Raw genomic sequence first — 27802 nt, 5'->3', positions numbered from 1 at the left:
AAATAGTTACATACACATTGGCAATGTATGTACGACTTTCCTGATTCAGCACTTGGAAAGTAAATAAATATTAATTAACTTGTCTCAAAAACAGTGGCTATGATTAGCAAATAAACCAAGTATATTTCACTGCTGGCGTTGCTATTTGCTTAATCTTGGTCCAATCTAGGCACCCACATAATATAAAGCTTCTGCCACTGAATGATGCTTGGATCCTAGATGTACTACCACTTGTGTGATCATCATTGAATGATACTTGATTCGGATCCACCTCTGATCACTACTGCTTAGGTCAGAGGATACCACTTGACTGTTCCTCATCGAGTAACGCTAGGATCACTTTTTCTTAAGACAGCTACCCCTGCATCACACCTGTGTTCTGCCATGTTATGCTCACTTAATGTCCATCTATCTTGTATAGGATCATAGATTTCAACGCTGTCAAGTAACGTGTGCCCATCATATCTGTAGAAAATGAAAACCAGGTGTTTTGGATAAACATTGCATTATGCAATACTTTCAATTACATGTATCGTCTTGATAAGTATTTGAAATGTTTTAAGGCATCAAACATTTTTGGAAACTTTGGTGTCTGGAGATTTCATATTTGATTAAATACAAGTATAAACAAAATTAAATGCACCTCGCACTGATATTGAATGTCAGGAGTTGAACACAACAACTTGTTAATCATTTTGAAATTTGTGTGTGAGGTGAATTCATTATTTTTCCAGTGGCAGGTAAATTAGTATTCTGAGGTGAATACTTACCCAGCTACTGCATAAATCTTTCCCTGTATCATAGCAGAGCCTACATAACATCTAGACATAGCCATACTAGTGACTGGTGTCCATGTATTAGTACATAGGTTATGCCAGATTCCCCTAAGCAGGTGAATACTTACCCAGCTACTGCATAAATCTTGCCCTGTATCATAGCAGAGCCTACGTAACATCTAGACATAGCCATACTAGTGACTGGTGTCCATGCATTAGTACATGGGTTATACCAGACAGATTACCCTAAGCAGGTGAATACTTACCCAGCTACTGCATAAATCTTGCCCTGTATCATAGCAGAGCCTACATAACATCTAGACATAGCCATACTTGTGACGGGTGTCCATGCATTTGTTCTTGGGTTATAACTCTCCACTGATGATAGATGGTGAACACCATCATAGCCACCAAAGGCATAAATCATGTCATTTAATACAGCTATACCGGCACCTGTAAAGGAAAAAGGAAAAACCAAAGTGAACATGTCTCGTCACAAAATTGTTCTTTTCTCCGATGATGGTCAAGGTCATGAGGTTTGAACTAATGAGTTCTTTGTTGATTACAAATTTGGTTCAGTTTACTGCAATAACAAATTGCAGAAGCTTAATGAATATGGAAGGAAAAGAGCTGCAGAAGCATTATTAATGTTGGTACTCTTGGAGTACTCTACATTCATATATTGACAAAATGTAAAACATGTATTGTGATCAAACATCTGGTATACAAAACACGTGCATACACTGACTAACAGAAGCCAACAATGTATATACATCAATTATGACCAGGGACAGGCGATTTGCGCGGAACTTTTTTTCCGCGCAATTTGCTATTTTTTTCCCTATGGGCAGGGATACATGATTTGCACTGAAAAAATAGTTCCGCGCAATTTGCTCTTTTTTCCCGCGCAAATCGCCTGTCCCTGAATGACCTACCTGATCTCTGCACATTCATTGGTGCTACTATGGACCATTGCCCACTGTTAGGATCAAACATCTCCACTGAATCTAGTATCTGAGTGCCATTGTAACCTCCTACACAGTACAGAACCCCATGTGCTTTGACTAGACCAGCGCCCTCTCGACCTGTCGTCATGTCACCCATAACGCTCCATTGGTCTATGTGAGGATCATAACGTTCTACTGATCGGTGTCTGACTGTCCCATCAAACCCTCCAGATACATATATGGCATCTGAAATTAAATTTAAAGAAAGTTTAATCAAACCTAGTTACAAAGACCAAATGTAATTGTTTGTAATACATGTACAAAATGATTTTTATAAGCTTAAAGCCATAATGTATTATCATAATAAGATGAAATTGGTAAATTTTTGTCACATCCGATATTTTGCATTATTATGTTTTCAGGGTTATTAGGAGTTAAGAAAACCTAATAATGATAATATTGGATGGCTTATTTCGCATGATACCATAACATATCGGATTCGTCCAATATTTTTATGACTCATCCGATATGTTATGGTATCATGCTCAGCCATCCAATATTATATCAACATTTGTAATGTTTACAAATGTCCCACCTTGCATCTAAATGTAATCAGCAATATTGGTTGTGTTTGTAGGTCAACAGTGCAATTTGCGACCTAAAAGGTGTATTACGATTTGGTCCCCATAGAACTCCATGTTAAACAGCCAAAATTGCCAGAGGGGTTTCTCTCACTTTACCTTGTTAAATGGACAGAACCCTTCCTGACAGTTATTACTAGTATCCTTTCAGCATTTGGGCAAAGAATAAGAAAATTAAAATTTGACAGAAATCGTACATTACAGCTTTAACCATACACCATGCATTTACCTTTCAGTACTACAGCACCAGGTAATCCTCTTTTCACAGTCAATGGAGCCAATGTTTTCCATGACGGCACACCTTTGGTAAATGTGAGGCATTCAACAAGGTTAAGTCTTGATATCCCATCATAACCACCGATAGCATACACCCGGGCATCATGGGTAACAGCAGAAAGGTAGCGCCTCTTTTTCGAAAGTTCCTGTGGAATTGAAGAAATTCAAAACCTCAGATATAAGGATAGATGACCAAGAACAAGTAACAATAAGATGAGGTTGATATTGGTGTGAATTTTCAAACCAAATGGATTCAGATCATTGTATGTGTAACCTTCGACACTTGCCAAATTTGATAATAAAACCTAAGTGCCATTTTATTGCTGTTTAAAGTAAATGCTGGGACCAGAAGTTACTATGAAAACTACATACAATTCAATCTAGTGTTACTTTTAGCTTCAAGATCATGCTTTATTATATATCTATACTCTGATCAGCTTGTGGGACTCATGACATCGTTGATTGATATATAATAACTTGGTGCAACACCTACGCGAACTGCATATTGCTTGACTGATGCGCATTTTTGTGAACTTACGCAGGCATTAGTTAGGACTTTATTGACGTGTGCAGTAACAAAAAACAAATAATTCTCGCCTAATAGGAGCTGATCATAATATAGCTATCTATTTGAAACAGACTAAATAATTCAATCTTGGACACTTAGCAAACAAAGTTACTGCTCCACATTTGGTCGGTCGGTCAGCATGGCGTCACTCACGATGGATAGCTTCATTGCATTGGTTGTTTTATGGCGTCACTCACGATGGATAGCTTCATTGCATTGGTTGTTTTTGTGAGGGTGTCCACTTTGACAGACGTGAGAAATGGTTAAGTGCAAAAGAGACCAACTGAGAGAATGCCATGAGCCTTTGCTATCCACCATGCTTGACCACCACTCACTTCCATATATCAAATATGAAGTACCCACACACAAGCATGTTACATTTTACTAGCATACTTTCTATCTTGTACAAGTGTAATTGGTATCATCTATACAATCACTTAGCTAATACTTACAGGCATTCTTTCCCATTCTGTTGTCTTTGGATTGAATTCTTCTACATCAGATAATGGAATCTGTTGCCTACCAAATCCACCAATTACTATTAATCTTTCATCCCCACCTATGGAGTAGATTAACAAAATGATATCAAAATGAAATCAGGTTTCTGTATTTGCAATCTAACACCACATAACAGATTCGCAAAGGAGGACATCATTGGTTCTAACATAAACATGATTGACTTCTTTCATACATCACACAAAAGTAACAGTCCATTCCAACCCAAATCCTTGGCTAAAACCAACACTCCAGCAGTGTGATAGGATTTAACTCTTGATACAAAATAACCTATGTGCAATTTCACTGTCACCTATATGGCAAACAGGGAACAGTTACAAAATGACAAATTTGACGGTAATCTAACTCTAATCTATCTTTGAGCAGTTAGGTAGGTTTTGTGTCCCTTCCAAATGAAGGTGGGACATGATGACACTTGCACAATGTGGTAAGAGCCGCCCTCAAGACCTCTTTTTCAAGCTCTTTTTCCCATTCCGTTTTCCTCCCATCAAGATCTTTTTCTGTTATTGGAAACCCTCCAGACTTTGGACTAAAATTTTATTTGCATTTATTTCTGAGAAATGTTTGGAAATTTTTGCCACAAAAGGGAAAAATAATGCCCATTTTAGTTCATTATTGTTATCTGGGTGGCACTTATCTACTAACAAATTATTTAAGTAACCCCAAGGTCATATTATGCTATACACACCTGTTCTGGGGAAGAATCTTGGTCCTGTCATGTCCCTTCTCAGATCTGGACGTAGGTGAAACTTTTTAGCTTCATCAAGTAAGTCCCTGCATTCATGACTTCTTTGAACTAAAGGCTGTGTGGAAAAAATTAAACAAATTGATGTTATCCAGACTATTATTCCTCTAGTATATTGCTGGAAACCAATCTGTGCACTGCACATCTATCAGGAACTATTCTTACTCAACTCTAAATTTACATCAACTTCCAATCACAAGTTTTGGGCACTTTTTCCCTTTAATTTGTCTAAAAAATTGTAATATAGGGCAATATCATAAAAGATGGGAAACACAATTCAACCTTTTGTGGATGTCTTGTACTGTGCCTCAGCAATTGGATGTGCCACAAATGTACCCATTATTCAGGCAATATAGATATCATAAGTTTTAATTTAAATCTTTTCTTTCCTCACCACCCAATATTTTTGCTCCTAAATATCATATTCTTCTCACACAACTAAAGCCTCTGTGGCAGTTGAGATTGGATTAAGCATATCCTCTGTCTCTTGACCCATAAGCTATTTCTGTTTCTTTTCATATAGGCTTGCATGCTTTTTAACCTGGCTGGAGCATTTTGCTTGAGGCTGGTTCCACCAGGAGTTGAGTGTGTCTCTGCACAGAGTGACCGTATTAACAAACACTGACCAGATTGTTGTGGCTCTACCATACTAACCTCCTGATCTACAACATCAGTGATATATTTTGGTGTCAGCAGTGGGAGTCTTATCAACTCCAATAACATTGGTAATGTTTTCCGTCTCTCGTCAGGCTTATGTCTCACCCATTTCACAGATGCCTCATAAACTGGTTCCTCTGAGTTAATCTGGGTGGGAGGTGAAAAGTTTTGAAGTATTGAATGAAGTGCTCCTCCAGATAGGGGGAAAGAAGTTCTCATCATACATTTGTGAGGCTATCAAGCAAAATAAGTTGTTTGTTGCTCAAAAACAATTTTCAGATTTTCTTTTAATGTTTTTATTTAACATTCTTGATCATTTAATTGGTGACAAAAGTTTATCAAGATCAGGGGTTCACCAAGAGTTACAATACACACATGTAGTAAGTCCTTAAACCCACTGTAAATCAAAACCCATTATAAGTCTAACATATGAATCCTAAGGAAGAGTTTCATTGGGTTTAGGATTAGGATGGGTTTAAGAGTTACGATGTGATGTAGCTCTTATAAATTGATTCGCCTCAAGTTTGGTGGTGATGTCGGTATACATGTATATTTCACTGGTCCCAGTATCAGAGTGTACACGCATGAGTACAATGATTTGTCAGTACACTTACAGCTCAACCACAAATAAGTATTGACATCACTCTCGAACTTGAGGTGAACCAAAGAATAGCAATAACCCACCACGATTCCTGATGTACTTTTTTACATGGCTAAAATCAAGAGAATTTTGATTACTTCTTTTAGCCGCATCTCAAAACTTGACAGACACCTCACGTTGCTTGATCACCTCTTATTTATTCTGTCTTTCATTGCATATGAGTGGATCAATGGATGGTCCATGTAATATTGCATTCCCTTTAATAGCAATGCAAAGCGTGGGAATATCCAGAACCCAGCAATCTGAACCACAAGGGTGTGCAGTAATCAATCATGAGGTCCATACTGGTGATTAAGTGCAATTAAAATAAGGTGTTTGTTATGACACTCTATGATAATCAAGGGGTGACTTGATTGTTCATATTCATAGACCATAATTGCCCCTTTACCAATAGGCTTGTGCAAAGTGCTCATGGTAATACTTGTGATGGAAATTGTGCATATAAGGGTCATTTGTGACTATATCTAGCAATTTACAAGAAGTTTATTGTTACAAATGTACTAGCTTGTGAAGACTCGGCTTTATAGCTCAAATTGTGATGAAAGGAGAGATATTTCTGAAAAAAAAGAATGTCCAAAAGAATACTCACCAAACGTACCCAAATCCATATCCAAATGGTTACGGACACATGTATTGGACCAAATTAACAAAACTATTTAAAAGCTTTTTCTGTATATTACTTTAAAAACCATGTTTTGCTTTACATCGATGATCAAGTTAAAGTCCATCTACATTACCGTGACTTCTTGCATCTAATTCAAAGACATAACAGTAGGTATGTCACAGTGGCTGCACAATAATTCTGCTACACTGTGCATGCAAGCATAACAGTGAATTGAAAAGGCGCTTCAAATTTGGCCAATTTTAGAAAACATCCATGTCGATAAATGAATTTCTTCATATGCTTCATTTATCCAAATTGTTTGAATATTTAATATATGGTGTGAGAAGCCTTCCCGAGGCTACCATCGGGTCCCCCAAAATTAAAAATTGTTTTGTTTAAGAACTACTGCCTGTTTTTATGGATTTTTGAAGATCGCTCATAAATCAGTAAATATAGGCCTATTGAAATAAAGGGACCTACCGCCATTTAGCTGAAATACTAATCTTTCTTAGCATGTAAATTATTTCCGTCGACAACGAATGAAGCACTTCCTAAAACTAGTTGAAGCAAAACATTAATCAATGATATTTTTAGGGAGTAATTTTCCAAACCACAATAGCTCTAAGCCATTGTGTGTGTCCAAGGCCATACTACTTTTGTATACGCGGTACAGTAAAAAAGCTGTTCCATTTACCGATTGTCCTCCTATGTTAATCGTGATGACAAAATGTTAATTTAAGGTCTCATTGCAACTGAATTTTTATTTTTACTTTTCGGACTTGGCTTTGAGTAATGGTAACACATACCATGTTTACAGTAAAAATGAAAATCATATTCCAGACACCGTCATAATGTCAAACTTTTTATTTTTTACACAGCCGTGACGTTAGTCACGGCTGTGTCTTTTTTCATACAGGTTCTTAAGTTAGGCGGGCAGCCTAACTTATTTCTTTCTTTGCGTTTCTTTCTTTCTTTCTTCTTTCTCACAATTTGCTTCTTCTGCCACATCCTTGATCGGATTTCGACCAAACTCAGTCACAAGCAGTATTGGGTAGATGGCTACAAAAGTTATGGGTTTTTTCAACGTCGAAGGTCATCCAGGGGTCACAGGGGTCAAAAAAGGTCATTTCACTGAAAAATGCTCCAATTGAGCTGACATTTTAATACAATGATGCTTATGACTTTCTAAACATGTTAAAAATATTTTGATATCCATTTAAGGTCATTAAGGGGCCATAAAGGGGTCAAAGGTCAAGTTTTTCAAAATGCTCCAATTGAGCTGACATTTAAATGCAATGATCCTTATGACATTCTAAACATTTAAAAAATATTTTAAAATCCAATTAAGGTCATTAAGGGGTCATAAAGGGTCAAAGGTCAAGTTTTTCAAAATGCTCCAATTGAGCTGAAATTTATATGCAATGATACTTATGATGTTTTGAACATTTTAAAAACATTTTAAGATTCATTTAAGGTTATTAGGGGGCATTAAAGGGGTCCAAGGTTAATATTTTCAAAATGCTTCAATTGAGCTGAAATTTAAATGCAATGATCCTTATCTTATCCAGCACAGTATTGCTGCTTCATCAGATCGTCACAATCATCAGCCTAACTTACCTCGTGCCCTTGCAAAGGGCACAGTTGCTCTAGTTTCTTCTTTCTTTCTTCTGTCAACCATTACATTTGCTCTAGCACTCACATGCTTACATCGATTTTGACCTAACTTGGTCACAATGATCATTGACCGTGCCCCTACATGTCACATGAAACTTGTTGGGTCAAAGGTCACGCAGGGGTCACGGGGTCAAAAACGTGATTTCAGCTCAAAATGCATCTTCTCCTACAAATTACGTAGGACAGAGACGCCACTTGCACACATGCATTGTAATTACCCAGTGTCTATAAAGTGTACACAGATTTGGGGTCAAAGGTCATTAAGGGGTCACTTCCGGTATAAAACGAAAAACCTTCAAATTTTTTATTAGCTCAGTAAAACATGGGACAGTAATGGTATGTTCACATATGATCTGCAGTCACCCAATGTATATGTGGTATTTTTTTATATTTGGAGTCAAAGTTCATTAAGGGGTCACTTCCGGTATAAAAAGAAATACTTTTAAAATGCATCTTCTTCCACAAATTATGTAGGACAGAGACGCCACTTGCACACATGCATTGTTATTACCCAGTGTCTATGGGGTGTACACAGATTTGGGGTCAAAGGTCATTAAGGGGTCACTTCGGTATAAAACGAAATACCTGAAAAAATTTCTATTAGCTAATAAAAACATAGGAGAGTGATGGTATGTTCACACATGAATTATGTCTACCCAATGTATATATGGTATTTTTGTATTTGGGGTCAAAGGTCATTAAGGGGTAATTTCCGGTATAAAACGAAATACCTTTAAAATACATCTTCTCCCACAAATTACGTAAGACAGTGATGCCACTTACACACATGCATTGTTATTACACAGTGTCAATGGGGTGTACACAGATTTGGGGTCAAAGGTCATTAAGGGGTCACTTCCGGTATAAAACAAAATAACTTCAAAAAACTTTATCAGCCAAGAAAAATATAGCACAGAGACGGTACATTCACACATGAATTGATGTTACTCAGTGTATACGTGTTTTTTTTTATTTGGGGTAAAAGGTCATTAAGGTGTCACTTCCGGTCTGAGACAAAAACCTTCAAAATGCCCTTCTGCCACAAATAACATGGCAAAGTGATGCCACGTGCACACATACATTGACATTAGCCAATGTCTATGGGGTTTTCATATATTTTTGGGTCAAAGGTCATTAAGGGGTCACAACACGGCTGTGTTCGTGGTCTTAGACCACAGCTAAGTCTAGTTTGTATTGTTTTTAAATAATTAACCGCAGTTCATTTATTCAACCTCATAAAGGATCATTCTTAACAAATTTATGATGAATGAACAGACGTTCATTAAATACTGAAAAAAAAACACCCAAAATTACTCATGCCTAATTTGCATAATAATATCATAAATACATAATTAACTGTAATTACCTAATTTGCATAATTAATTACTTTTTGTGTATTTTTTGTTATCAATTGAAAGAACTTTGTATTTTTTTTTTTTTTAAAAAAACCGCACCTTTATATCATGTACGGTTTTCTATTGGCATCAATTTTGCATATTAATTAGCTGACCTTAGTCATTTTTGAGAGTTAATTTGTCTGCAGATTGGCGAAATTGCTAAAATAGTATATTTGGTTAATTTATTATAATTATTCAATGATAGATTTTTTAAATTTTGTTTTCTATAACGAAGTCAGGAAAGATAGGCATTTAACATGTGATATTTAAATTAACGCTGCTTTTTCAAGCAAGCGTCCAAATAAACCTTCAAAATCTCGAAATGTGCCGATTTTGTCATTACAGCCATTTGTGGCAGGATTTCATTCCATCTACGAGCATCTTTAAATTGACACTACATCACAATGCATTGACCGATTTCAATTCTGTTTTTTGATTTTTGATGCTTTAATAAAGCTCAATAATGTAGGAACATTAAATAACGTGTTTCTGCTGCGATTATTTTTGAGGTGATATACCTAATAACAGCCTGTTACAGTGTCATCTACTTGATGTGATGTAGGGTAGGAACTGAATGAATGCCCTTTTCATTTTGTCTTAGAAAACAGGACTTATATCTGTACAAAAACCATATTATTATATAATATGAAGGTTCCATCTATACAACTCATTTTTAGTACTGAATGACGTTTAAATCAAACTGTTCAGTATTTTTACAAAACTGTTTAATTGATACCCGCATGCTCATCACAATACCCAGAAGGCATGCACCACACAAACCCAGTATTCACATAGAGCGTTCACAAACAGTGATTGAGACTAATTTTGGAACCGCACAACCCCCTCTGATGTACAGCAAGTCATGTTGTCTTGCGAAGCACACAAACACAAGCAGCACAGAACTGCAGCTAAATTACGGCGATTTCATCAGGCATAATCCGAGTTAATCAGGATCAGTATCTTAGTATTGACGGTGAAATAATAGAGAACATGGTTACCGGTACTTGTTTCATGACGGTTTTTAGTAGTTAGGCCTACAACTTTTTCACGGTAAGCTTTAACCACTCAACTGTCTGCGTGGTGCATGTGTGTGCATTCAATCAACACAATAGGCAGCAAGGCCAGCCTAGCCTTGACTTTCCTTTCATACCACACACACATAAATTAATAAACACATAAAAAACTACCCCCCCCCCCTTAATGAATGATCATTATTCCCAAACAGGTTATTCTTAGAAGCACAATTTATTTCTGTGCATTATGACACCTCACTTCAATATTTATGCTGCAGTGTGTATTTAAATGAAAGTAACCCACAATTTGAAAGCTGCAGCAAAATCTTATTGCCCTGTTTTCAGTATGGAAGGAAATCTGTTTGGCTCTCATTGGATTATTCTTTATGTTTCATGAATTTGGAGGCGGTTAAAACATGTGATAATCAATAAAATAGTCATTGTTCACATCAGTCATCATTGTTTTCTTAGTCCCACATTGAAACATGACAAGTTCAATATTTTCTGTGACCATCAAAGTCACAAGCAGTGGAAGGCCAAGAGTTACATCTGTTGTAACACTTGCCAATCAGGATATTTTGAATCTAACTTTATCACTGAAAGGACAACTTGCACTTTTAGGTCATTTAGGACCTTGTTGGTCTGAAAAATATAGAAATCTTCATTATTACTTGAGTTCTCATATCAAATTCAGGTACTCACAATTAGTAGTGACATTTTGCAACCTTACTGGCTGGTTGCTTCTTTTTGACTGAGCTGTATCCAATACTAACACTTGCTGTCTTAGCTATAGTGATACGAGTTGATTGTATGCATGGCTAAGAAAATAAACTAGCCAGTAAGGTTGCAAAATGTCACTTCTACATTGTAATTGTGAGTACCTGCTGGATTTGATATGAGAAATCTATTAATAATTTATATAGACAATCCTGATGAATCTCTTCAATGATCACTGATGTGAATAATGACATTTGTTATTGATTATCACATGTGCATAACACAAAAGAATAAACCAATGAGTGCCAAACAGATTTCCTTCAATGGATACTCAATAGAAGACAATGCAGGATTTTGCTACAACTTTCCAATCTTAGGTTTTCATTTAACTGTGCCCTGTGACATCAATATTGGGACCATTACAAATAATGAGGTGTCATAATGTGCAGAAATAAATTCTGCTTCGAATACATATCCCAAAGTTGGCATACATAAGCCATTTTGGAATAATGGTCATTCATTTAAGGGGTAGTTACTTTTTTATGTGTATAGAAAACAAATATTTTGTTGTAGTTTATTTCCTAGTACTTTCTGCTTTAAAAAAAATATATATATGATACTCCCTACATGGATATTAATTGAATTCTCTTTTACTCTTAAAATGGTACAATTAGTACATATATGTGACATGCTCCAGGGGAATGAGTCACATGTCAGCCATTTTCAATTAGAAGTTGTTTACATAATTTTCTGGCAGTTTATGAATGCAACATTTTGATGCAAACCCCATCAAAATCAGACATCTGGTTACCGAGTTATGTGCAATTTATCAATGGCTGAAAACAATATAAAACAAAAGAATTTGAACACTGTTTTTGCCAATATCTCAAAAACAATATTAGCGACATCCGACTCATTTCCCTTGATTGTGTCACATATATGTGCATCTTTCAAAACTACTAACCTCCAAGTCATCTCTCTTCATAAGATCTAGCACCTCATCTTCAGACAGCGTAACATACTCATCCTGCTTGATAACCTCTTTGAAGTGTCTAGAGCAGAAGTCTGTAGCAGCTGTCAGTAGGCCTGTACATGCATGAGTCTCAGCAAACTTCCTGATGCCTAGACAATTGGTGGCATCAAGTTGTCTGGTAAGGAACTCACAACATGCTTGCTCTACACCTGAAATATTACAAACAGGGTGTATCAAAATGTTACCCATCGGTTTTGGTGTTAATTGACCATCCTACTTCTTCAATATGCAACATTGGATCCTCTTAAAATGCCCAGGATTGATAGTGGTATGACCTGTCATAACATTCATCTATAAATAAGGTAGCTCCTATATTACATTTTGTTGTGGTAGTGTTGTCCATAATCACTGGAAACTGATGGGTACCAATCATTTTGATACACAAAATATCATCATGATTAGGGTATATCTATCTTAATTTGTTGGTTTGTGTTTTGATACAAAGATATTTGTATGGGGATTTGGGGACACACCTGAAATTTCAGTTGAAATTTGGGCTCTTTATTATGCTATAACACTTAAAAGACCCATTCAGTGATCCTATCGAAAGTGTAAAAAAATAAATAAAATTATTTATAGACTGCTTAAAAGTGCAGGATAAGTCATCCAAATGGTCATTTGGTTATTTTTGAAATGAAAAATTTTGCAAAAAACAAAGAAAACAGCAGTATCGGCGAAGTTGAAGCCCCATACAAATACATGTAGATAATTTACATACTGTCAGTATATAAATTACAGAGTCCTGTAAATGCCGTATTTTGTCCTAAATAAACAGATTTCGGCTGAACCACTAGCAGGCTATGTTAGCACATCTATGACAATGACAAAGGTACCAAAATCTGAATTTTGATTATTTTTACGATCGTCCGGATGAGAAAATCACTGAATGAGCCTTTTTTTAATAGAGGATGTTAAATGCATTATTAGAAATAATGCTAATGGGTGATCCACTATGGCTAAGTACTGAGAATCTGACCATACTCTTTAAAACTATGGCTATTATTCCTGCATTTCAATTCTTCAGAAAATTAATGGGTCAATACCAGGGTCAGTACGGTAAATTTGAGAGTACCATTATATCAGAGCAGAAGAGATTGGTTTAATTAATATCACTCTCAGATACCAATTAAACCAATCAATCATTAGAATGCTAATAATATGGGTGACTAGACAGTGTTTTCCTACAATTGTGTAATCTCTTACCACTGAGTTGTAATAGGCAAGCAGATGGCAATAATTCCTGCACATTTTCTACTGTTACTTCTACTGTCTCTGTATAAATGAAATCTAATAGCACCTCCATGGTACGTGCATTCAAACCCTGCAGCTCAATTGTAGACTTTAAACTCTCACTCATCTGAAATATACAAATAATAGACAAAGTAAGATTCTAAATTATGCAAACTTTTACAAACTGTTCATGTAAAGATACCAGTAAATGGTAAAACATTTTGGGCAAGATTCATAGCTGCAGAATTTGCCAATAACAGGTCATCCTGTTTTAAGGGTAGACTAGGTATTGTTGGTTGAAGCAGCCAAAAAAATTGATTTTCATTATCTAAATCAATATATTATTGAAAAATAACACTTTGATGTTTTGCAAAAGTTCATTCTACAAATCATATCCTTTGAAAACTTGCTTGAATTATTGTTGTTAATGAGTTATGTACGTTTTACAAAAGTGTTGTTGTTTCAGCCCTCTTTACAACATAACTCAAAAACCACAGGACCTACAAAAGTATATCTATGATTTTTTAATTCTTCTACCCACTTGCTATGAAATGATCAATGCAATTTTTGCCAAAGCTCACTACCATTCGCAAGATGCTGTGAACTACCAAATCGCAACAGTTTAAAATAGTTGCCAACCTTAAGGCAAATGAAATTCAATATGCAAAGGGAAAAAAGCAAATGTACATGTAATATGTCTCACATCATGCATATATTTCAAAAACAAAGTTCATTCTATACCTATCATTGCACGTGAGTTGCATTCTGCAAGGGAAAGGGGAACTTGTGTATATTCAATTTGATCCTGTAATTCTAGACCTTTCATTTATTTAACTGTGTGACCTAATTTACTGTGAAGCACACCCACCCACACACTGCACTGCAACAAATTGATACTATACTCTCAATTTCAAATTAAAGCATTTGTGGGTTATATAAATACAAAGCTTATTCAATTACCATATCACATACAATTTGATACAAATAAAATTACTCAGCAAATTGGTAATAGTTGCGGCAAAATTAAGTAAATAGCTGGCCAACAAAACATGAGAAATCACCTAGAAGTGATTCAAATTCTTGAAATTTTTTGAAAATTTAGAACCAAAGTTTGCACAATATCATCCACACGTCCTGTAATTTAAGATAAACAAAGGACTCTTTGAAGTTGTCCTTTGAAGCCGATTACAGACACTGGTACATTTATGTGTTCTTAGTTCAATCATGTATTCAAATATTAAGATATCACTAATGTAAGTTTTACAAATTATTATGACTGTACCTGGCTAGATCATTCAGTTGGAACACTTACATCCAACAAATTAATAATTTGCATGCGATATACATGTAGGTAGTAAGACTGACCTTCCTGACCTTTTAGCTATTGACTATTTGATAATTGAAGGTTACGTTCTGATTAACATTCCTAAACTTAAGTAAATGTGATATATTTGTACTTAATCCAAAACAAAGTGTGTAAATTTTCACTTTTTTAAAACTGAAGTTCAGCTTTTCATCAGGTTAGAGCTGTTGCTACAACAAATAAATATTTTTGAAGCACTGATGCAGATAACTAAATTTGGTGGCCAAACAATGCAGTTAACCAAGTTGCAGTTGATTCATATTGTGGTTGGTCAATGAATTAGAATGTCCACATTAGCATTCAACTAGAAATTTATAATAACAATTGCCAAGTCAGGTATTCTGTGGTTTGTTTTCTGCAAGTTATCTCAGTTATTTGATCTGGAATATACATTTTGGAACATGTTATTCCTTTAAATGTCAGGTTTTATATTAAAAGGAAATGAAACATTTCAATAACATTCAAAAAACATTTTTAAAAACTTGATGCAAAACATTCTAATATAACATTATTTATTTGTAAGTATTGGCAAAAAATGTATTTATGCAAAAATATTTTGCAGTAACTATTTGACAACAATGTTGTTGTAGTGTTGTTTTTTTCATGTAAAACATTTTCAAATTTTTTCATGACCGTTATATATGTACTCAACAGTTAAATGTTATCAAAAGGCTTTTATAACATGTGTATAAGGTTTTTAAAATATTATGTCTTTGCTGGGAAGGACAAAGCAGCCATAAAACATAACTGAAAGCTAGGATATTTACAATGTATTAGAGTTCTTGAAATTCCTTCTTTGATGCATCTGCCAAATCACAAATACACAGTTTACAATGCTAGCTATGATAAACTGTGCAAAATTTTGTATTGTAGCCTGTTTTGAATGACTTGACAGAATATCTCTCTGCTCACCTCACTTGTAAACATTGCACAGAAATAGTCACTACAAGCTGCTAAGATACATCTATGTACAGGGAATGGTTTATCTTCTACCATCAATGTAGCATCACATAGTAGTCCCTGTCTTCGTAGCTCATTGAGGGTTCGCAGCATACCTTTGCCATGGCTACCTACAAATGAACGTCTTTCTACTGGAGCATATGGGTCTAGATCTGGATCCTGAGGTTGGATTGAGTTCTCTCCTTGTTCTTCTGCCATAGTGTTATCTACCCATGTCAGTAGTATCTGTAATTGTAATCATTTAAGATCTTAAGGAGTTATTAAAGAGCAGTTTGACCCAAAGAGTACCAACCTGAGGGTGCCCAACTTAAATTTTGGTTGAGTGTGAGGTGAGGAGCGCCAGACTTTGGGAACTAAGGATTGATTTTGGGGCAAAATAGGGGCTTGATGAACTGAAATAATTGCATATTCCTGTACACATCAAAAACATGTTGAATTATAAGCAAATACTACAAGCTCACAAATTCATAGACAAATTAAATGTTTTACAGTAACAAACATCAAACCACCAGTTTGGAAAATCACACAAAATAACATTCAAGTACCATGATGTCACATTTCAATCAAACAGAATGCACTCTGCAATATATACATAATTTGAAGATGTAAAAACAAGTGCCTACATAGAGATTGATCATTCACCAATGCACTTCAAACAAATGAATGAACCGAACAAGTACAAGTACTATTTAGTTTGACCTGAATTAGCACACAGGCCCTTAGGTAGATTGCAATACAGGTGCTGCTTATAAATTTGTAATACACAACGTAAGTGAAATTATTTTGTGCAAAGCAGGCCTTCATTTTTAAGGAGCTCAATTGCTCTAGAGCTCCTACAGCTCTCTTTAACAGCATTATAGGAATGTGATTTCCAAAACAATTTTATATGATTTCATTAAAGTATTGAAGTTTTGACCAACTTCAATAGTACAAGAGTATGGCATAACTTATCTGGTATAACTTAAACTCAACTATAACTAACTAGGGAGCAAACTTGTCCACTGATGATGTACATACAATTCTTAAAGTACATATATACACACCCCCACACACATACTAAAAATAGCAAAATTACAACCCTCCTCTCTACTTTCACGATGTATACTCAGTAAGCACTTACTTATATACTTACATAATAACTGTTAGTGTTACTTTCCTAAGCATCTACCTGTAAATTCCTCCAAATCCACCACTATAGTATTATTTCCTTCTTCAAGTTGTTAGCTGTCTGCAAACCCTCCACCTGAAAATACATTATAACACAGAGTGTCAACCTGTTTTGTATAGGGATTGTTGGTAAGTGTACCCAGACAAAAATAGCACGTTTTAAGCAGATTGCACCTTTTGTTAAGTTTTGCTAATGGGTTTTGTTGAGCCTGAGTAGGTATGTGCCCTTATTGTTGAATGAGCACACACCAAGGTCAAATTGTGCCTGAAATTTGTGTCAAAATCATTGATTGATCATTGACTTTCACTAGGGTCCACAACATGCTCATCTATCAGGGCACATTTCTTTAACCCCAATATAGTTGCACATTCGTTGAATGACATTTCAAAATTTGGGTACACAAACTCATACTCTACAACATGAGGTCAAATTTTTCTCTATGATTGTTTAATTGAGGTTATTGAACTATGGCATTGGGATGAGGCCAATGTGGTCCATAGTGTTTCTTTCAAACCCACTTTTAAATATATTTTTACTTGACTTTTGATGTACAAATAAAGGATAAAACTTGTTTTACAAATTTCAAAAATGTATTTATTGAATATTTGGAGCATAAACACAGTTTCTTAATAAAAAAAAATGTAGCAAAAAATGAAATCATAAATATAATTGATATGATAACCAGGTGGTGGTCGCTGTGCATTCTCTAAATTCAGTAAATTTTCATCGTCAACCATGTAATTGAATGGGATTATTTTGAAATTTTAAAACGCTTGAAATATCACAAACAAATAGGCCTACGTTAATAAATAATATAAATACAAGCTAAAACCCTTGGGGTTCGATAACGAACCACACAAAACTATCCAAGTATACGGAAAATGCCATACGGCCGGGCGGTTTCACAAGTTGCCTGCTCTATCATGCCACTCGCAGCCTGATGATAACCAATCATCATATTTTACATGTATCTCTGTGAAAATGGACTGAAATGGACTGTTATTTTGCCCCCAGTTGTCCTGCATGCCTGTGTTTGGACCACAGCTTTCCTTGATCCAAGATCTGTCCTTCTCCACCCCACCCCCCTAAAAACCCCACATACATAAAATGTATTAATTACATTCTTGGTGCAAGGTTTTATCTCTGGGATCAGGGTGTGGTGTAGTAGAGTGATATAAGGGTCGGGCAGGGGGGGGTAGCCACGAATTTGCTCACGAAGAGCTTCACATTCGAGGCTAGAGACTGTTGCATTCGAAATCTAGTTGGACTATGTCATAGTCAATTTTTGATAAATAGAAATATGTTATTAATCATGATGAATACATTCAGTTGAAATTATACTGATGTTTATTACTTAAAAATACTAGTACTGTACGTTTGTGAAGGTTGTCATTCATCCAGGTATAATCAAATATAAAATTAAACTTGTTAAAACTATTCAACTGGACTCACGGTTTTGAGAGGCAACGGTTTCACACCTTATCCTAGGTGCATCTTCAGGCCGCCTGTTGGTCTGTCGGCAATTGGTCACTGACCAGTGGCGAGATGGTGTTGCCAGAGGTCGTAGATTTAGAGCCAAACTTCTTTGGAATGTTCTTAATAACGGAATTGTAGCCCCCGCCAAGTTGTGACGCAGCCGCCTCCCCTGTTGAGTGAAGGCTGTTCTTTCTTGACATAGATCGCTTCTTTTACTCCTCTTTCGTACCACCTGCGCTCCCTGTCTAAGATCACAACGTCCTTGTTGTCGGAAGGAGTGATTCATGCTGTCCAAATGCGTATATACTGCAGAATCCCCACAACTGGAGCTGGCACGTCTGTGTTGGTACATACGCAATATCCGCCGCATATGCCGTTATCTTGATCAGGACACACGTCACCTTGTCGTCCGAGCATTGTTTCTCTCCCGTCTTCACTCGTCTTCACCCGTCTTCACTCACCGCCTTCACTCACCATCTCGCCACTGGTCAGTGACCAATTGCCGACAGACCAACAGACGGCCTGAAGATGCACCTAGGATAAGGTGTGAAACCGTTGCCTCTCAAAACCGTGAGTCCAGTTGAATAGTTTTAACAAGTTTAATTTTATACTAGTACTGTACCCCCCAATATTTTCATGTACATATACTTTCGCTGTTTTAAGTATCACTGCCAATTTCATGAAGTGTTAAATTCGCGGTTGTTGGCATATGACAAAATAAAATGCATAAGAAAATAATATTTTTGCGGGTTGTTATTTTGCGGGCACAAATTGAACCACGAAATCGGCAAAAATAAAACCAATGCGAACATTTCAACGTATACAGTAAATGGTTATAAAAATTTATATAATTAGTGACAGTAAAAGTAAAGTATACAGGCTTATATTATTGAATGTGACATATCTTAATGGCATAATTATAATGGCTCATTTCAATACCGTACTGTAAAATTCTGATTTTAGAATCTACCAGTTTCGCGAAAGCCCGATTAAAAATCAACTATGTACTTTAGACTTTGTCCCTGACACAAACGGCCAATAACACTTGTTTATCAATCCAATTGAACCACAAGCACAAAGCATGGATGTACACCTAGTGAGAGTTTAACTTTCACGCCAACACAAAGTGCTGCAAATTCAACTGATAGTTGTCTACGATGTAGTTAATGGTAATGGCACGTGCCTGGAGGATTTAAACCTCAAGATCTGGGTGACCAATCACAAGCCAGATCCATTTAAAGATGCATTACATCATGGCCAATTTTAGTAGGCCAGAAATCCGACAATTTGCTTTTTGATATCGGAAGTTACAGAAGATACGAAAAAGGAGAGAAGATGAAGAAAAAAGTCACTTGGCACCCCCGGGATTCGAACCCTTGACCCCCTGCATGCCAACCACACGATCACGGACCAGTAGCTACACAGGTTATGGCTGCCCGGGCAGCAATTCCGTGAGCATATAACACTTAAGGTGATTGCGTCATCGCAGACCCTGGGTATTCTGTGTTTTTTTGGGTGTTAGGGTTAATCCTAAAAAGCTAATCTGGAAGCTATACTAGGATGACTGTGAAGTGACATCATAGCCAGTACTGGTGCAGAAAGTGAAGAGTGAAGAAACAAACAAATCCGAACAAAGCAAAGATCAGGAAACCAAGGGTGCACTATGTACAAGGAGCTTGGAGCCTGCTGGGGTGCAGCATCCAGATGGTAGGCGGAGCTGAGTCCCTGAAGGCAGCAGTGGTTTGAGCAGTGACGGTGGTGGATAGTGGTGGATTCCATATCCAGATACTTCTTGGGTAGAAGGAGAATTTGTAGCAGTTGGGATGTTGTATTTGAACACATGATCTTGCCTTGCTAGGTACATGTAGGTGGCTGGTTGGAATGAAGTAGGAAGACTGAAATCAACTAGGTGGTTGTGAATCTTGAAGAACATGATGGCCTGTGCAGTGAGCCGACGGGTGTGAAGGGAGTCCCATCCGATGTTGTTGAGGAGAGGTGTGATAGGTGTCATTCTACAGTAGTCAGCATACACAAACATTGCAGCTGCTTGCTGAACTTGCTCTAGTCGGTCCACTATAGATGTTGTATAAGGGTTTCAGACTTCTAAGCATGGACGTACCAACGACTCGTAGGCTCTAACCTTCACAGTAGTTCTTCTGAGAAGATCTAGTGTTTGGTTGGCTTTGTTGATGATTTGGTGTGAATGGCTGGTCCAGTTGAGGTCTGAATGGCTTATCCAGTTGTGATCATCTGGTGAGTTTATTTCTCTGTAGACGATGCTGTTGTCGGTGAAGAGGCGAATGCTTGATTGGATATTATCTTGAATGTTGTTAATGTATAACAAAAATAAAGCTTGACCAAGCACGGATCCCTGGGGAGCTCTTGATGTAACATCAACCCAGGAAGAGTGTTGGCCATTGACTGAAATAGCTTGGGAGCGGTTTGCGAGAAAAGCAGAAATCCACAGCAGAGTAGATCCTCTGATGCTATAATAGTAGGGATAACCATCAAAATTTCATGTTGACCCTATTGCTACAAAAGATTGTTTTCTGAGTAGAACTAATCAACAGAAGTATTTTGGTGGTTAAATGGTCAAAATCGGTCAAAACTTTTCAATTATGAATTATCAAAGTTTCCCATTCTGACCGGTCATTGGAGCGAAATAAAATGACAAGGTCCAAAAATAGCAGTTGGGAGCAAAATTGGCATAAGCATATATTTACCTTTATATATTTCTTTATTTTAACATATTTGCAAACATAAAACAAGCATATTGTGAAAGTATCAAAGGGGTTTCTTATGAAATGGCACTTAACTAGTCACTGGCATAACTTATTTTTTCAAACCAAGGCATTGAAATCATGCATTTAGAGGACATTTGCCAAAAATCATCCAAGATAGCCGATATGGCACAAAATCAAAATTGCACTAAGTAGGTGAACTTTTTTTTCACAACCAAGAATTTCAATGTTATGTGGGTTTAATATGACCAATTAGTAGGTGCATGTAAACAAAATCTTAAGTTTTGAAGGTCATTGACTCATTCACAACAATAGAGATTATCCTCATCATGCTCATGTGTATTCCTGTAGTATTCCTCATTCAAACCAAAGTAGCACTCAATACATTATGAGTATCTTTGTTCAAACCAATTCAATGCTTGACCTCGGAGTTACCTGCATGACTATCGCGGGCTATTTTGAAACAGTTATGGTTGCACATTCAGGTACTTCTTTTGAAAGTCCTAAACAAGGTATAGCCAGCAGCAAGTTGTAGATGTTATAGGCCTAAATATAAGAAAAAACGTTTAGGGTTAAGATCAGGTGAACAATACATCGAATGAGCACGAAACTTCACATTTATGTTCAGAAAGGTGTCTTCTTAACATGATTTGAAAGGAATATAAAAATTCCAAAGGGAAGCTGGTGATTTAATTTGTAACTCGAGATCTACTTGTTCAATTTTTTAACCTTTTTACAGAGGGTATGATAGAGTTATTACTGGCAACTCTGCCAAATTACAGCTCAGTAGGCCACGTTTTTCACCTGATCTCACTGATTTGAATATTTTGTGCCATTCTTGAGCAGTGCTAAACTCAGCCACTGGCAATTAAGCGCACTGTGGCGATGGACCAATTTTGACTCGCACTTACAGAAAAACAAAATAAGTTATGTTGCTGTAATTTGCAAGATAGTTACAAAATATAACTGGCAGTAACTTCCCCAAATTTTACAGAAAAATATTGAAAAATAAAAGAATGAGATCAATTTAGAAATGTATGTGCAAGCAGTGCACAGTTGAGCTCCCTGCATGTCTATGGGAGTGTTCTAATCAAGTTGATGGTTCATTGGTCATCCCTAATAATAGTTTGGCGGATAGATGTTGGTGGGAAACTTTGTCAAACGCCTTACTGAAGTCCAATAAAATGACATCAGTATGTCCCCGGTGTTGAAGGGTGGAGGCCCAATCATTTACAGAAGTGATAAGTTGGGTAACTGTTGAGAGTCGTTCACTAAATCCATGTTGAGAATCTAGCAGAATTTTATGGTGACTTTGTACCTTGCTTTGCCACATGACTCAAGACGATGTGTTCCAGGACCTTGCAACACAAGCAGGTAAATGAAATAGGCCTGTAATTCACTGGCTTAGTGCCCTTCTTGAAGATTGGTGTTACGACCGCTCACTTCCATTCATCTGGAACTTGGCCAGTGTTTATTGATTGTTGGTATAAAAACGAAAGTGCAGGAGTTAGTTCTTCAGCAACAAGTTTTAAAATTCTGGGCGGCAGTTCATCAGGGCCACTTGCTTTTGATGGATTGAGATCATCGAGTTGTTAGGCCACACCTTCGGGATAAATAATAAGTCCTGATATGGATGGGAAAGGCACGTCTGGTTTGACTGGTGTTGATTGAGAGGGTCTTGGGGTAAATACAGACTGAATTTGCTCGTTAAGAACTTGAGCCCTTTCAAAGTTTGATGTATTATGAGAGCACAGAGCTAGGATACCAAAGTTGGATTTTACTAAAGCATGCCACTGTGTAAAGCAATGAAAGTTCATAAACACAGCCGATTATGACAGGCAATCGCATCAAAAATGTTGCTAAAATTGCACTTCCAACAAAAATTTGGACTGTTCAAATTTGATTGAGAAATCTATCTACTATCCACCACACAATAGTTACATTTGTACTGTACGTGGATAGAGATATAGTGTGCAACTACATGTATAACTACTTCAGTCACTCAATCATTGCCAATTTTCAATTCTTTGTGAAGTTTTATGTCTACACAGCCATGGAATGGCTGTCAGCGTTCGAAATAGGGCCAGTCAGCCGGCCATTGGCCTGTAACTTTTTGGCCTGGCCGGTAACTTTTCTGACTGGCATCTAGTTGCCGGCACGGCTGGCCGGTAACTTTTAAGGTCAAGCCGGCTGGCCTGTAACTTTTTGAGGCATATTTCGAACACTGATGGCTGTGTACTACGGCGAAACTATATAGTTTCAGCCTTTCAGGGGAATGGGTCGCTTTTAACTCATTGCTCAAAATATGACATGTACACCAAATGAAGAGCTTTGTTGCAAAACCCCTTACATCCACTTGAGCAATTTTGAGAAAACATCGAAAAATCATCAAAAATATTACTGATATATGGGGGTTTGCAACAAAAGCAGTTTTTGGCGGGATGCTTGGGTAGGATGAGCATCCGCCAAAAACTGCTTTTTTTGCTTGAAAACCCCTTATATCAGTGATTTTTTTGATGATTTTTTGATGTTTTCTCAAATTGCTCAAGTGGATGTAAGGGGTTTTGAAACAAAGCTCTTCAAATACAGCCCGCAAAAGGGTTTACTTTTTAGTGGACCTCAACTCAGAAACATTTAGTGATACCGGGTAGTTAAAAATGCTATCCCAAATCCTTTGCTTACCTTTGGACGGATTTTTAGAAGTCTCTGTGTCAGAAAATGCTGGGTACAAACATAGAAATTTAATTGCCGCATTGCTTCATTCCCATATTGAATATTTCTTACGTACCATACTCCAATGGTTCCAAATTATATTAAACTGGGTATGGTACCACATTTTACATGTAAAGTCAAACCACCGAAAAGCACATCTAATTATAACCGTCACATTATTTCCCCGGAAGCCACAACATATTTTATGAATGAAACCGGTCCTATTGAAGGGTCATACGCATGCATGATAGTGTTTTTGAACCCCTGGAGCTGCCATTTTGGTCTATGTGTGTTCTGCTTGCTAGATACAGAGGTTTTAAAATTTAAAATTTAAATTTTTTTTCTTGACATAACCAAACAAAATTTTCAATAACAGGTAATTATACTAGGATTTCAACCTTTTTTATTAATGAAGTTACACCAGCGGTCATGTGACGACCACAGAATAAACCAGTGGCTCCGAAGGCTTGTGGATGCAAGCCGCAGGCTACCACAGCTCTGATCAATTGTGAGACGCAAGTTAAAACTTTCTTATACTAAAAATTACATGTTGTTTTGAGGAATGACAAAGCTTTTTATAAGGAGGTTTTGAGTTTATTTCAACTGGTGGTGTTCTTTGACTTTGATAAATACTTCACAACGCTTCCAAGGTTGAAGTGAAACGCGAAGTGTAGGATCATAAAGTGAGTGAATTTGTGATGAGGCTTCATGATAGTAGGATATGAGACGTAGGCTAAAACAGTACAATGCCTTGGTCTCGTTTTGCACTGTCTTTTTATCATTGTCTATTTTGATGACTTATCTGTATATTCAGAAATGTTTGCTAAAAAAACCATAACAATGCGCCGATGTCTCATTTGAACAACTTTTTCTGGTGCTATATGATCCGTTGTGATCGGAATTATTTAATTCCAAATTTCCATTGCTTTACATGGTGTCATGCTTCACTGATTCTGACACATTTTGAGATAACTCCACGTTCTATCCTCAATCCATCATCGGTTATTGTGGCCTGGATGTAGACTTTTCGATCAAGTTCAAATAGGCAATCTTTACTCAAAAGATACAGTTGACTCATCAGAATTACTTTCATCCAAATTAACATTAACAGAATAAATAACTTCTGTTGCAAAAAATGACAAAATATTTATTTTCCATAAAATGTTAGCTTTTACTGTCAGATATGTCCCCTTTAAATTTTGAGCCGAACAAGTGAGGTAAAGCATCCATGCATGTTACTCCCGCGGTTGTAATACGGTACGATCCTCTGGGTGTGTGTGTATGTGTATCCCGCACGCCTTGCTCGAGAAACACTAGCTACGAATTTGCTCACGGATGCCCTCGCATTCGTAGCTAGTGTCCTTTCGAACCTGAATGCAGTGCGGGAATAAACATGTAAATAACACCGTATACTTAATACAATAGGCCACTGACTGCTTCAATAAGCATACCCTCAAATACCACTTTCCACACAACATGACCTACCAATTTGTTACTATACATCGTTCCCAACATAATTCTCAGTAATATTAGCATTTCAAGTGCAATTGCGTGGATATTTCATCACTAAAATTGCTCCCATTTGTCCATTGATCGGCGATGATTCAGGTGTCAGTTCAGGAAGTAAAATTTACTGTTGTTTCTAGTTTGTAATTTCAATTTCCCTAGACATGTGTATTAATAAACAAAACTCTTAAAAATTATAATTTTTTCTAATTGCTACTGACAGTATATCGGAAATTACTTCTTCATTAACTGCTGATTTGTTTTTGGACTATTTTATAACACTATATCAATATTTTGTATTGTTAAATTAGGTTTGTACTAAAAACACAAACATAACAGAGACAAGTCCAACGCAGCTAAAACGCTCCACCTCATTGGTTAAAAACTAATTGCTTATCACGTGAGCCTGTTACGTCGATAATATTCTCAACCCCACAAAACGTTATTCAGTCATTAATAAGCACAATTTACGTGTGTGAAATGCCCTCGTAGGTTGAGACTGTTTCACCATCAGCACGGCGCAAACAGCTACAATAATAATAGCATGTGCAGGCCGGATCCAGCTCTGAAAAACTTGCCGAATATTTAGCTGATATTTCCTTTATAATGTTAGGATCGTATGCATCGAAAGTGCAAACAGGTAGGTAATAGTACAATAAAACTTATATAATGACACGTTTATTAATATGTGCTGGTGAAGTAAGCCAATACATAGCATTTTTAATCAGTCCTGTCAGTGTTTATATCCCGATGCATTTTTATACACCGGGTTCCGACCGATATTCAGTAGGAACGGATTCTAACGGTCAAAGCAAGCTTTGACCGTTAGTAAATATTTCGAACAACGCACGCCGTGTACGTACTGTGCATACATGTTCGACTATAGTGCCATACTATTACGCTGACTTTCGTATTCGGCGAGGAGGACGATTTCGACCTCCTGGTTTGTTTACAAACAGAGAGATAAACAAAAAACCGTTCCGCTTGTCCAAACACTCAAGTAGAAGGATGGTCCACAATAGCGTGATTCACGTAACATGAATAGGGATTAAAAAGCTGTCACGTAGAACCATGTGCTTCTATTGTCCAATTTGCCATCAAGATTTCATATGGAAACAACAGTTCAGATCCAGAACAGGATCATGTCAGAAATTAATATTTTGTTCTGGGTCTGATTATTCTGACTAATATTTCCATCGTAATAATAAAACGCCGGTTCCATCATTTTATTCAAAACCTCGGATTTTTGCAGAGTATCTTTATTGACTAAAGTACATTACAATCGTGTAAAAACCAGAATTTATCAATTTTTTGAGGGCGTTCTCCTCAGCAAATGTTATATGGCTTTAATATAAACGCACAAACACTCAATTAACAAACTGACAAATATAAACAAACTGACAAATATAAAAATATCACTCAGCTATTTGTTTCAAAAATGAACACTTACATACATACCATTAACTCCAGAATGCACCAGTAACTGCAACTGTGATCATGAGAAACATTGACATATGTTACAAATCATCAGAATATGTGTTAAATGTAAAATAACGGATTTTCTAAGCAGTTTTTCTGCAACTTCTTCAATGTTTTCACTTTCATTGTTTAGCTAAAATCAGCTCGTAGTCCATTAAAGAAATTGCAGTGCGCCCTCTATTGAATTTAAAGATAATAATTATGTACTCTTCACCAAAAAAAATCCAGCCGAGTTTTCGGATTATTCCCACTTGGTCCAATCCCATTTGGTCCAATCCCACTTAGTCCAATCCCATTTTGTCCATTCCCACTTGGTCCAGTTCCCACTTGGTCCAATCCCATTTGGTCCAATCCCACTAGGGCCATGTCCCACTTGGTCCATGTCCCACTAGGGCCATGTCCCACTAGGGCCATGTCCCACTTGGTCCATGTCCCACTAGGGCCACTCCATGTCCCACTAGGGCCATGTCCCACTAGGGCCATGTCCCACTTAGGCCATGTCCCACTAGGGCCATGTCCCACTAGGGCCATGTCCCACTAGGTCCATGTCCCACTAGGGCCATGTCCCACTAGGTCCATGTCCCACTAGGTCCATGTCCCACTAGGGCCATGTCCCACTTAGGCCATGTCCCATTCGGACCAATACATAGGCCTACGTGTACATGAAAAGATGACAAGATTTAGAAGAACAGAAAGGAAAAAGGAGATAAGGAAGAAAGAAGAGGAGGAATAAGGCTGTTGAAGGGGGAGAAGAAGAATAGACAGAGGAAGGAAAAGAGAAAGAAGCAGTAGGACAAAGTAAGGAGATAGAGATTGAAGAAGGCCGGTACTGTTAAAATGTTAAAACCGGGATTAAAACCGGGAATCTACCTCAGATAAAAAAAATTACACTTTCGGAGTACAGTTATCCAAGAAGGTCTAAATTAAAAAACAAATTTCTTA

The 27802-nt window shown here is 36.9% G+C and overlaps 1 protein-coding gene across 3 annotated transcripts; it reads right to left on the bottom strand.

Annotated features, from left to right (window-relative positions):
- Positions 1–103: 103 nt before the first annotated feature.
- Positions 104–26989, bottom strand: LOC140148376 (kelch-like protein 12). 3 transcript variants are annotated; one of them, XM_072170304.1, is made up of 12 exons: positions 26840–26989; positions 16947–17021; positions 15731–16003; positions 13429–13582; positions 12157–12374; positions 5124–5273; positions 4413–4527; positions 3661–3767; positions 2594–2786; positions 1712–1969; positions 1043–1229; positions 104–465 (listed from the first exon to the last, which is right to left on the bottom strand). In XM_072170304.1, the coding sequence occupies exons 3-12, from the start codon at positions 15974–15976 to the stop codon at positions 318–320; spliced, it is 1776 nt and encodes a 591-aa protein (XP_072026405.1). In that variant the 5' UTR covers positions 15977–16003; positions 16947–17021; positions 26840–26989; the 3' UTR covers positions 104–317. The 3 variants fall into 3 exon arrangements, with proteins under 3 accessions (XP_072026405.1, XP_072026404.1, XP_072026403.1); XM_072170303.1 differs by having other exon boundaries at positions 105–465; positions 16911–17021; positions 26832–26989; XM_072170302.1 differs by having other exon boundaries at positions 105–465; positions 16911–17021.
- Positions 26990–27802: the final 813 nt, after the last annotated feature.

The sequence above is a fragment of the Amphiura filiformis genome, chromosome 3, assembly GCF_039555335.1.
Source record: "Amphiura filiformis chromosome 3, Afil_fr2py, whole genome shotgun sequence".
NCBI classification, from domain to species: domain Eukaryota; kingdom Metazoa; phylum Echinodermata; class Ophiuroidea; order Amphilepidida; family Amphiuridae; genus Amphiura; species Amphiura filiformis.
This window is presented reverse-complemented; position numbering and strand designations above follow the sequence as displayed.

What these genes read in the sequence shown, in the direction of transcription:
- LOC140148376 (XM_072170304.1), bottom strand. Translation starts at nt 15,976, where the DNA reads ATGGCAGAAGAACAAGGAGAGAACTCAATCCAACCTCAGGATCCAGAT. An exon ending in CTGATGTTGTAGATCAGGAG is followed by an intron (nt 4,528 to 5,123) that starts GTTAGTATGGTA and finishes TTTTCCACACAG; the next exon opens with CCTTTAGTTCAAAGAAGTCA. An exon ending in TGGTGCTGTAGTACTGAAAG is followed by an intron (nt 1,970 to 2,593) that starts GTAAATGCATGG and finishes ATTTAATTTCAG; the next exon opens with ATGCCATATATGTATCTGGA.